At 49.0% G+C, this 12335-nt stretch overlaps 1 protein-coding gene across 2 annotated transcripts in view; it reads left to right on the plus strand.

The window, feature by feature from the left end:
• Positions 1-12335, plus strand: part of HK1 (hexokinase 1) — a 44349-nt gene continuing 32014 nt past the window's right edge. The window contains exons 1-2 of one of the 2 annotated variants that reach the window (XM_068196917.1): positions 1-100; positions 1991-2041. Coding sequence is in view for 1 of the 2 variants with exons in the window: in XM_068196916.1 (XP_068053017.1) it covers positions 7541-7603 (63 nt within the window). In the remaining variant the exon portion in view is untranslated. Of the gene's footprint in view, positions 101-1990; positions 2042-7425; positions 7604-12335 lie in introns of those variants that run through there. The other variant, XM_068196916.1, reaches the window with a different exon arrangement.

Genomic DNA, 12335 nt, shown 5'->3' on the forward strand with positions numbered 1-12335 from the left:
ATGACCATGTGACATAACAAGCGGTGCTCCTGCTATGGCCACACGGAAGGAGCCCACTGCTGTGGATGTCCCTGGCTCCTGCTGCTCCCCACTGTGCCGAGTGAGTACCTGCTTTACGCCCTGCTGGGCTGAGGGGTGGAGGGCCTTGAGCTGCTGGGGAGAACCCCGTGTGCCGAGAATATTGACTGGCCTTGGGGGGCTCTGACTATTGAATATTGACTGTACCTTACACTGGGGCTTGCTGGAAAAGGAGCACAAACCTGAGGCCTTGGCAATTATGGCTGGCTGTTATAAACGCCAATCACTTGGTTTTTAAAATTTTAAAAGTTTAATAATAATAAAATAGTCATAAAAATAGTAATACAATTAGAGTAATGAAAATTTAGAGTTAGGACAATTACAAGACAATAAAAAGCAAAGAATTACGGACGTCCGGATGCTCTCGGGCACTTAAGCCCGATAAGCATGCCTTGTGAACAAAGGAATAATCTTTAAAAGCAGTAGCCTGTTGCATATTCATACATCTCATACATGATGCATAAATTCCTTGCAAATTAAGAACTTTTCTGGTTTTTGTCAACTTCTTCCCCTTAATCCTGGTGGTTCCATAAAGACGGAGAGAAGGTGGAAGAATGTTTGTCTTTTCCAATGAGGAGGCAGTAATTCTTTATGGGCCCCCATCATTGTCATCTCTGTGTGAAGAGTTTCTTCATTATCTCATCTCTTGCTTGAGGTAGTAAAAAAAACCCCACATACATAGGCTCTATTTTAACTACAAAACTACATATACCATACTATTAAAATGTTAATACAGTACTTCTAATCGATATAACATAATACATATAGTATTCAATTTAATATTTGCGAAAAGCCAATCATAAAATATGCATTTTTCACACTGGCACTTCTGTGGGTCTGGGACTTGCGATACAAACTGATTTTTGCCAGCATCAAATGCTGGATGAAGGAGAAATGTGTATCCTTTGTGGAAACTGTGCTCTTAGGCTGGGTTAAGAAGTGTCACCTTGCTTGGAGTTGGTGGAAAGCCACAAAAGGGGGGCAGGTGGTGTTCCCTGTGCTGAGAGGACGAGGTTATGGATTCGCTGCTCACATGGCAAAGGTGCAGTGCTGGCAAAGGGCACTTTACAACAGTGCCCTTTAACAGCAGCTCAAGGTTTGGACCCTGCCATTCAGACCTGCCTGGGACGGTGCACAGACACCAGCTCTCTGCTGAGGCTGACTGCTTCTTGCAGGGCTGAAGGACTGGCTTTGTTTTTGAAAGCCTTCCCACACAGTAGGTGTGTTAGAGCTAAACTTTGATAAATGAGCTCAGTGATCTGTGAGGGGCTGAAGGCATTTTTAGGAAAACTGTCTCCATATAGTACAGTAAATTAGGTTATATTTTCCTTTGTTTAAATCGTTGTGACTGCCTTATCACTTAAGTGAGTTGCTGGTTATGCAGCCATCCTTTAGCTGGTATTGAACTGCTTCTTCTGAAAATAACATTTGAATCAAACAACTGAAAATACTTCAAACTTGCTGCTTTTGAAATTTGCACTCTATTTTTTGCCCTTTTTTCAGCATCATTTCTTTTAACATTGTTTACTAGCATTGGACATTTAGTAGATATAAGAAATCGGCACTTGTGCTCATTTCAGTTTGCTGGAGTCAAGACATGTTTTGTGAAATGAAACAAATGTTTCTGGTCAGGAAAGGCAGTTCATTGACGTTGGGTTCATCCCCCTAACACAAATGCTCTTGCATTGCCTTGCAAATTGAGTTTGTTGATATATTTCTGTTTGCATGTAAATATATGTGTGTATGGTCTGATTCATAGGTATATGAGCTGCAATAATGACTTACTACCAATGCACTATAAAAAATGCTTGCTTGATGCAGCGGTTCTCGCCTCAATGGAAAAAAAATGTTTAACTGGTGCGGGGCCCAGGCTGAGTCAGAAAACTGAAATTGTTATTGCTTTCCTTTGCAGTGATGTAAAACCAGCTGTATTTCTGACACTGGAGAGAAAGAAGGTGCAGTGGTGAATATCTAGGCCAGGAAGGGAAAAAAGAAAGAGATCACTTTGTTTGGATTGCGCTTGCGTTTCACTTTTGGTGTGTAAGGGAAGAGCAAAGTGAGTGGACTTGCCTGCCAGGTGCCAAGGGATGTCAGCAGGCTGGACCTGAGCTGGAAAACCTCAGTGGGTTGGAAAGCAGCACAGAGTAGCTCTGCTGTGCAGCACAGGAGCTAGAGGTTAGGTTTTGTGGGGGTGAGTCTCCAGGGAGCAGTTTCCTCTTCTCCCCACATATGTGCAGAGGTGGGAAGTCCTTTGCAGGATTGCTCAGGCAACCCATAGCTTTTGGAAGTAGCAGTTAACTAAATTTGGAGTAATTTGGTTTGTTCCCAGCTTAACGAACCTTGCAATTACTAAGAGGCTGAGAAAGAATGATCATCCAGACCTTCCAAATAATGGGGCTTAATTGTAAGCCATGAGTTTGGGGCTTGTGTTTATCTGCTTTCTGGTTGTCTTGGTTTTGTGGGGGCCATGCTTTTTGCACCCCTCTGATGCTGAAGAACAGCAACTGGTTAAAGAAATAAAAGCCAACACAGCTGACTGATGCTCAGGTATGGGGAGCTGAGGCACAGAGCACTTCCATCTGCCCTGGGAGTGTTCCCATGTGAATCAGTAAACACTCCTCCTTTGCTGGATATGCTTCCTTCTCCACTGTCCTCTCATCATGGCCGGAGTCGAGGGTCTAGACGTGGCTGTTTGTGATCCTTAATTGCTTAGTTCACACCTTACAGAAATACTGCCTTGTCTCTGGAGGGATTTAAGTCTTGAAACCCACAGGCCTGTGTAGCGTCTTCAGCCCTGAAATGCTCAGTGTGGTGAGCGGTGCTAAAACCTTTCCAAAGGTGGGGGAGTATTATCGATGCCTTGATGAAGGGATGGGACTTCTGTTGGGCTAAAAACGATTTATTGCTCAGATAAACATCAGCCTCAAAGGCTGGGGGATTTTAGAGGAGTAAGAAGTCGGCCATAGCTCAAAGTAGTCACAAGTTTTTTCGTTACAAGGCAACATATAACATTCTAATCCAATGAAAAGTTGCTACAAATTTTATTTTGTTTTTCTAACCTATCACCTTTACTTAATTCTGCTGCACTATGTATACTTTTATCCACTGGGCTACTATTACACCTACACACACATGTCTCTATTATACCATCTGAACTCTTAGCTTACTCTATACAATTACATCACTACACTATAAAACTCTTCACTATCTTACTCAGTAGCTCTTACTTAAGGCATATTCTTACTTACAATTCTAGAAATATAAGTTTATAATTTTTCTGCTTAATGTTTGTGTACTTTTATTTTTACATCAATCCAAGCTTCTTCCAAGGCTGCAAATCAAACCCTTCAGTATCTGTGGAAGTTTCTATCTTTCCATCTCCTACAGGGGACTTCATTAAAAAGTAGCTCACCCTTCCCCTGGAGCATCTCCAGAAGAATGGGCCCAACCCCTTGTTAGTCTCCCTGCCTTAAACATCTTTTGGAAACATACTCCTGGAATGCCGTACCAGGAGCATAGAAACCGCTTTGTAGGTGTACAGTGCTCTGTCCGCACATGGAATGGCCTTTCCCATGCATGGAATGAGCTCCCCTCAAGGCATTCCTAGCTAATCTGCTTTTCTCATAGGGAAAACATGAGAGAAAGCATCCTGGCTGGCTGTGTGGTAGTGCCTGCTTGCTGTGCCCCCTGGCAAGGTGGAACTGCATACAATGTGGTTAAACTAGTTCAACTGAATTGCTCATCAAACTGATCTATCTGCTGCTTTTAGATTTTCTTCGTAGCTTCTGCATTATGTTCAGCACAAAGGAATGGTGATTTCTTCTGTGCAAGCACTTGGTTTCCTACCCTGGAATGGGAGCTCTCCCTCCTCGGTCAGAATTGCTGTCACAAACTGGGAACTTAGTGTTTATTAGAGATGCTGCTTTCTTTCACTTTGCTTTGAGAACTATGAAAGGAAAATGTAATGTGGGAGAAAAGGGGATTGAGCATTTTCCAGACACCTAAAAAAAAACCCAGCAAACACAACTACAACTTTATTTTTTTCTTACAAAAGTAGAAAACATCTATCGGCTGTGTACATCAAAATGATGTGATAAGATTTAAACAATAAAATCCCCTCATTGTACAGTTCAGTTGGAATGCAGACTTGTATAGAGCAGTGAACATTTAATGAAGAAATAGGCAAAGGGGGGGGAAAAAAATCTTACCCACATCCAGGAGAGCTGATTCACAGAATTACTTCAGTCAGCTGAAACACTTGTGTAGCGTTAAATGGGGCCAATAAGATTAGAGCTCAATGAAAATAGCTGCAAGTCATCAGGTGTCACGTTCAGCCTCCAGTAATTTGTCTTAAAGGACAGTGGCTTTCAAAATAGCCTGCTGGGTGGCTGGCAGAGTACCTGAGATGCTGGTAATTAATTGGCTGCTGAATTGATCTCTTGCAGTAAAGCAGAAGGGAGAGCCCAGGGCTGGATGCTGTGGCAGTAGGAGACTCACAGAAGTGAAGAGCTGGTTGCTCTGCCTGGCAGCCTGTGCACAGCTCCTCCCAGGGCCCCCCAGAACAACACCTGGGCCTCACTGCTGGCCTGGCAGTGCAAGGGGGCTTGCCAAGGGTTGGGGTGTCCATAGGGATAGCTGGCTGCCCTTCCAGCTCCCTGGCAGGGGGGAAGATCATTCATCCCAGTGCTGGTTACAGCATCAACGCTGGTCATGTGCTCCTAGCCTTGCACGGAGCAGTTTAAAAATACCACACATTTAAATATTGCAGCTCTCTTGCCTTGGATGGACTGTTACATTTTCTTCAGTGGCTTTTACTGTGTCAAGTTCATTTTTCCTGAATGCTATGCTCAACAACTGAAGACAAACCCAATTATTTGTAATACTTTTTAAACCATCTCTTAATTGCTTTTGACTTTGTCACATGAAACCCCTCCTGCACTAGTGTAGACTTAATTCTTTAATGTATCTGGGGGGTTGTGATGTGTGCGGGTTTTATTTTCATTGCACACAACCAAGAGGGATTGTCTAGTGATGTTTTGAACTTACTTTTTGCTTCTTGTAGCCTAAAGGAAACCTGAGACTGTTGTTTCTGAGTTTGGAAATATGTTATAATACAAATGATCAGGGAGCCAAAGGCCACTTTAGTGATCTATGACATTCTGAATTCACTTCTAAGTCACAATTTTGGCAGACAAAGAAAACAAACGTCCTCCTCTTGCATGTTCTTGCAACAGGTGTCATGTTAAAGAGAAGACCACTGTGAGTATTTTAGCTGTCTGATTCAAATTCCTTGAGAGCCAGAGGGGACGCTTTGAATTCCTTTTATTTGGTCAAAGATTAGTTGAAAACCACTCAAGTTTGTGTCCAGGTGTTTTAAATGAACAAGCATTCCTGCAGCAAGGTAACTGAGGGGAGTATTGTGCATGTAGGTGGTGTTTGGGGTGTCTGAGCAGGAGGAGATAGATAGTAGCACTTGTAAACCACACGTAGAGGCAGCTCCACTAACATAAATCCTGTGGGAACTGGGCAGTATCAGGCAGCATTCAGACCAAAAAGAGCCAAGTCTGTCTCACCTAGAGAAGCAAAAGCTGTGAATGTGTAGGGTTACTTCCAGAGTATTTATAGAAAGTGAACACCCAGGAGTGAGGAGAGTGATTTCAGATGAAAGACAAGGCTTAGCAGATGACAGATGGATTGAAAACAGGAGCAAGCCTGGCTGGGAATTAAAGATAGTTTCTGACCGGCAGCAGAGGAGGAGCGTGACTGAGCAGGGAATTACATCTGTGGGAGAGCTCGGTCGGTCTGCGTAAGGGATTAGGTGACATTGCAGGACACTGGGATGATTCAGCTGAGCCCCACGTCCCTGTGCCGCCTGTGGGCTCCAGCTGTGAGCTCCAGCTGTGCTGGTGGCAGGGCCCTGTGCCTGCAGTGAGGCAGCCTGGCTGCGCCAGGGAGCATGGCCACCTTTGCTCCTCAGCTGGCCAAGCAAATGAGCAGGAGTAACAGGTGCAGAGCAGTGAAATGCGTGATGAAAATCTCTCTGAGCTTGGAGCCAGAGAAGGAAACCCTGCCCACCCTGCCTGCAGTGACTAGGGCAGTCTGAAGGAGGATGTGTCTGCCAAAGCAGCTCTTGATTTTGGCCAGTGAAGCCATTTAATTAAAGCAGCACTAAAAAGGAAGCCGGAAATTCAAGAGGCAGATTTTTAACCGCTTATAGTGTGGTAAACAATGTGTATGCAAATCACACCTCCTCCTTTGCAGGGTGTGTGTTCCTGTCCCTGTGCATGGACAGGGTGTGGGCAAGAGCCCCATGGGCTGCTGACATGTGTCGCTTGACATCTGCATTTGGCCTCCAGCTTTTTTTTTGGAGGGGCCCTGTGTCACTTTGCTTATGTGTGTGTGGGCCCTCAGAGCCCTCATGGTGGCGGATGTCTCCTTGGGGTGCAGGGGAATGTGCTCCAAGATGGCAAAATTGTGGGCGGCAGACGTGGGGAGGAGGAGCCCTCTCCATCAGCGTATTATCATAGAATCATAGGATATCCTGAGCTGGAAGGGACCCGCGAGGATCGTGGGGTCTGACTGCTGGCCCTGCACAGGATCACTGTAAGAATCACACCGTGTGCCTGAGGGCACCTAGGCCGAACACCACCGTGTCAACTGAACCACAGCATGAGGTGTCATGCCCAATCTTTCCTTAGACCTCTCCAGGGAACGCGACTCCACCACCTCTCTGGGCAGCCCATTGCCCGTTCCAATGTCTAATCACCCTTTCCATAAAGCAATTCCTCCTAATGCCCAACGTAAACCTCCCCTGGCACAGCTCAAAGCTGTGTCCTCTCGTCCCGTGGCCGCAGCCTCCTGCCAGGGAGCTGTAGAGAGAGAAGGTAGCCCTGAGCCCCGTCTTCTCCAGGCTCAACACCCCAGCTTCCCCAGCCGCTCGCTGCTCCTCATCAGATTTGTGCTTCAGACCCTTCCCCAGCTCCACTGCCTTTGGACACGCTCCAGCACCCTCCTGAATCCAAGGGACCAGAACTGGACACAGCACTGGAGGTGCAGCCCCAGCAGTGCTGAGTACAGGGCAGAATCCCTTTTCTGGTCCTGCTGCCCACACCATCCCTGGCACAGGCCAGGATTCCACTGGCCTTGGCCACCAAGAAGGGTTTTTTGTTTCTTTTTTTCCTTTTTTCCCCCCTCAGGGATGCCCTCAGCAGCCCGTCTCCATGGCTGCTGTGGAGCTCCTGCGGGTGACAGCGGGGCGCTGCCCTCCTCCTCCTCCTCCTCCTCCGGGCCGGCAGAGCGCCGAGCCGCCGCGCACCCGGGCGGGGCCGGGCCGGGCCGGAGGAGGAGGAGGAGGAGGAGGAGGAGGAAGGGGCGGCGCTGGGCTCGGCTCGGCGCGGCTCGGCGCGGCCATCCCCGGGCCCCGCATCGCTGCGTGCGCGGAGCCGCTGCTGCAGCCGGCAGGATGATCGCCGCCCAGCTCCTGGCCTACTACTTCACGGAGCTGAAGGAGGACCAGGTCAAAAAGGTCAGATGGACATCCCCCGGCCGAGGGCCGCCCCCCGCCCACGCCGCTTGGTGGTTTTGGTTTTTTTTTAAATTGTTTTTAAAAATATTTTAAGTATTTTTTTCTCCGCACGTTGGTTTCGTTGCTTTGTTCCCCAGAGCCACCCAGCTGCGGGAGAAAGGAGGGATAACCCCGGGTTTAAACCCTCCAGAGCATCGCCGGCGGAGGTGGGAGTAGGGTGTGGGTGATGGATGCACAGCGGCCGGTCAGGCAGGACCTGGGGGGCTTTGGCAATGAGGGGTGGGGGTGATGGCTTTTCCGGCTTTTCGTAGGCACCAGCATCCCCGGAAAGGGGGGGAAGCGGATTTCCCCTTCTTTCCAAGGATGCCTGGAAGCATCCCCACTCCAGCAGGCGAGGAGCAGGTAGTTTTTGAATTATGTGCCGCTGCAGGATCGGAATTTACAGGAAATGGTTGTCAGTTGTGCTTAGAAAGAAGCATTTCTATAGGCTTCTTTTCCTCCAGCATTAGGTGGTTGCTGCTGTGTGGTTGGCACAGCCCTGGGATCGAGCACTGCCACAAGGAAAAGGGTGCGGAGCACAGGATAAATAAAAACATGGCAGTTAGGTCCTGGCTGAGCACATTGCAGAGCTGTAGGGAGCGGGGAGCCTGGGGCTAGGATGTGGGGACACGAATTGGGAAAATAATTGCAAATGTCGGTGAGTCGGGCTGACGTCAGGAAAGAGAGGCTTCCCCTCTGCCACCTCCTCAGGTGGTGCCGTGTGACCCACCTGGGCGTGTGGCTGAAGGCATCCCTAAAATATTTCAGGAAAGCCTCAGTGACAGCATTAGTAGTACTGATTTTTAGTGTTCTTGGGGCTTGAGAATCTCCCCAGCAGGGAGGAGAGCACCTCATCTCTTTGGGCTTCTGGCTGTGCCTGGGCAGACCTCAGCTCCACTGTGTGGGTGACCCACCCTGACCCACTGGAGACACGCTCAGCCGTGCCCACTCCTCCCTCGGAGATATCCCGACACAGCTTCCAATGGTTTCCACGTCTCCTTCCGTGCTTTGGGTCTTTTGCTTTTCCGCCCAGCGGCTCTCGCGAGGAGCCAAGGCTGCGCTCAGCCTGCAGTGTTCTGCACCTCCTGGCCCCACGTCCGTGCCTCTCCTGTTGCCCAGGCCCACTGTGCTCCTTTTCCTGCAGGATTTGTGAGTGCTGCTGCTGCTGCTGCTGCCGGGCGTGCATGCCTGGCTAGGGCCTTCTCTGTCTCGCTGGGTGTGTTATATTTAGAAGGCCAAGATAAGCACGAGTGTGTGTGGTGGCCGAGGGGCGGCAGAAAGGCGGTGGGGAAGGCACAGGGAAACTGCTATGCTCTGGGGGTTATTTATTGCAGGCTGCTTTGGCACCATGGGGCTGCTATTGTCTGACAGTATGGGAAACCATTTGGCCAGGGAGCTGTAAAGCATTCTTATGGATCAAGCTGGTTTTGTCTGGAAAAGGGAAGAAAAAAATAAAACCCATTTGAAAAGTCAAAAAAGCAGGCTACTGTTTTTAGAGGGTGTAAGACATCTTTTCCTGTTTGTGTCCTTTTGCAACGGATATTGAGCCTCCTCAGTTGTGGAGGGAGGATGTGTGTGGCAGCCAGAGGCTCTGCTGCCCCGCAGCTGCTGGGAGCTGGTGGGCTCCATTCCTTGCTTCCCCGTGGGGCTAAAGTGCTCTTGCTCCATCTCGGCGTGCTGCTCGTGAGGTTTGTGCTCCATCAGTATTCCAGTTTGTGCTCCATCAGTATCCCGGTTTGTGCTCCATCAGTATCCCGGTTTGTGCTCCATCAGTATCCCGGTTTGTGCTCCATCAGTATCCCGGTTTGTGCTCCATCAGTATCCCGGTTTGTGCTCCATCAGTGTGCCGCTCCTAGGCATACGTGCCTGCTCGGCTTCATTTCAGGTCCCTCCCTCTCCTCCCTGCTTCCGGGGGAGCAGCACTTTCTGCTGGTACGTGCCTGTGGCTGAGGGCTGCCAACCAAGGCGTTGTCCCTGCTCTCCGTGCTGCCCCGTGGGGCTCCTGGATGCCTCTGCCTCCTGGTCCATCCAGAGGTGCTCCTCTGCCTCGCTGCTCCGTCACAGCCGTCGGCTCAGCGTGTGGTGGCACAGCTGGCAGGTCACCTTCAGGATGCTGCTGTGGGTCACAGGAGGGCTGTGAACGGGTTAAAAGTACCAACGAGCCAAAGCTGGACATTCTTCTTCTCTTGTGACCTCCTTTCCCTTCTTTTTTAAAATTCCCATCTTGGTAATGCTCTGCAGCTGCCTTTCTACGGTGGGAAGCCTGTGGAGGGGCATGGATGGGGCTGGTGGTTTCAGGCCCTGAAAGGGATAACCTGCACCTAAGAACCAGTGCTTCTGTGCTGGTTCTGCTTGGCTTGTGTGTACCCCCTTAAGTTTCAGTGTGGCTTTTAAAAAAATTGTCATTTTTGAGTGTTTTTCTAGATGAGTCCTGGCAGGGTGGAAGTGTAGAGTTGAAGGAAGGGGCTGTTCATGGTGTGAACCTTGTGGCCCTTGCAAAGGGAGCATTTTCCAGTGAAACCACTTGTAATGGCGCATCCATGTCATCTTAGTGTGCAGCAGGAAGCTGGCAGTGCGTGATGGCCTGTACTGTGTGAATACATGTGGTCCAAGCAGCTCAAATCATCCAGATGTTTTTGCAGACATCTGTTTCCTGAATGTTGGTGGCATTCCGGGGACAGCAGCCCGTGCTCAGCATCCTCGCTCAGACAGGGGACTTGGCCCCAACTCAGCTGTGGCCCCGATTTCTCTCAAGAGCTGACTCCCATCCTGGGGGATAAGGGAGTCACGGAGCCTTCCTGGCAGCTGTGCCCCTGGCCCCAGAGCTTTGTAAAACTGCCTTTTGTTCCCAACAGGTTTGTACCTGCCATAGCTGGCCCCGGCAAAGGGAGCCTCTAGGTGTTGCCTGGTTTCTGTCTGCCAGGGGAACAATATGTTTTTGTTGTCTTACCGGAGTGAAGAAAAAGATCTTGCGATCCAGGAGTGAGATGTAGATGTTTAATCTTGAAAAAAACTTGTGATGGAATGGAGTATAAAATGTAACAACTAGTATCCAGAAGAGCCCTGTATTGGTGACCCACCCCTATAAAGGCTTTTTAGGAACTCATCTGATAAATCATAAGTAAGCACAAACAATTTCAAAATGTCTAAACTACTTGTTTTAACCTGCTTTGACTCCTGATGAATCTTCCTCATGCTGAAAGGAGTATGATTAGCTCTGCAGAAAAATGTTTTCATGGTGAAGGGTTTTGGCATGAAGTCTGTGTCAGTAAAATAGGCGCTAATGATTTCCGAAATTTTTTTTGGGAGTGCTCTCTTCTTGGATACCACTGACGGCTGTCAGTATCTGGGGATGAAGGTATGTGTTTGAGAAATGGCCCTTAGGTTTAAGCCTTTGGTGCTGCCTGTTTCATTTATAATTATTCACAACTGCTGCAGTGGCTGGATTTTCGGAAACTTCTTTTCCCCAAGTACAAACTGCATCTTTCCTATGTGACCGGGAAAAATTACGTGAATGTGGTTCAGACAATGACATCCTGGTTTTAAAAAAATTGCTCACAGATCCTGTCTCTGGTTTGTTTTGGTCTCTTTTGAGAAAAAGAGAAAAAAAAGTGATTGAGCTTTTGGAGGCAAAAAGTGGCAGTCTGGGGAGATGCCCTTCCTCGGAGGGTGACTCTGAGGTGGCAGCTAAATAAAGGAGTGTTTTCTGCTCCTGGTCTGTCTCAAATTGTTCCTGCCCTCTGCCATCCCCCGGGAAGGGCTGGCACCCAGTGGGGCCGTGGGTCTGCTCCTGTCTGTCCTGGGCAGCCTTTCCACAGCTTCCCCGTGCATACGGCTGAGATTTGCTTTGTGATCGGCTTTTATTGCCGGCAGAGCAGGGAGTTATTAAACCTCCATCCCATAATCCAGCCTCCAGCTCCCCCCGCCTCAAGTTATTTATGGCTGTTTGCTGGGAGTTTTCCCTTGGAGGGCTGCACTTAGTCCCTTGCTGCCACACTGCTGGAATGACTAACCCTCTTCCCGCCAGGGAGAAAAAAAAACCTGCCAATTTTTAATTTTTTTAATTTTTTTTTTTAGTTTTTCGTGGTTTTGGAAGCTGTAACACGTAGGAGTGACTTTTTTCAAGCAGAGGCTCAGTGTCCCCGCCCCGGGAATCTCGGCGCTGGAGATGGATGGCCTGGGTGCCATGAAAAGCGGTGCTCCCTGCGTGCAGGAGCGTCCAGCCCAATTATGTAAGGGCGCTGGCAGCGCTCATTGGCCTTTCACGGCAGCAGAAAGAGCCCTCCCTCCCGTTTTCCCTCGCTGCTGAGGGCAGCACAGGGGCAGAGGTGGGGAGAATGGGCTCGTCAGTCCTGACCGTGCAAACGCCACAACCTGCGCTCACAACAGGGCTTTCGGTGAGCGGGAATCCTTCCGCCCTGCTTTTGGGAGGAGGATGCAGCAGTGGGGCTTTGTAGAGGGGTGTATGAACTGCACGGTGAGGTCTGACTGTGAGTGCTGTTTACTGTAGCTTTCACTGGGAGATCTGGGGAATCGTCCCTCTGAGCGGCAGCGTGGGCTGCTGAAAGCTCAGCCTGAAAAAGAGGTTGGTTCCCCTCCTCCTTTTAGAGGGAGTATCCTCATGCTCTGACATCATGGCTTTACACACTCTGCTAAAAAAAAAACCATGGCAGGGTTTGCCATGAAGGAGAGA

The sequence above is a fragment of the Anomalospiza imberbis genome, chromosome 8 (assembly GCF_031753505.1).
Source record: "Anomalospiza imberbis isolate Cuckoo-Finch-1a 21T00152 chromosome 8, ASM3175350v1, whole genome shotgun sequence".
Taxonomy (NCBI): domain Eukaryota; kingdom Metazoa; phylum Chordata; class Aves; order Passeriformes; family Viduidae; genus Anomalospiza; species Anomalospiza imberbis.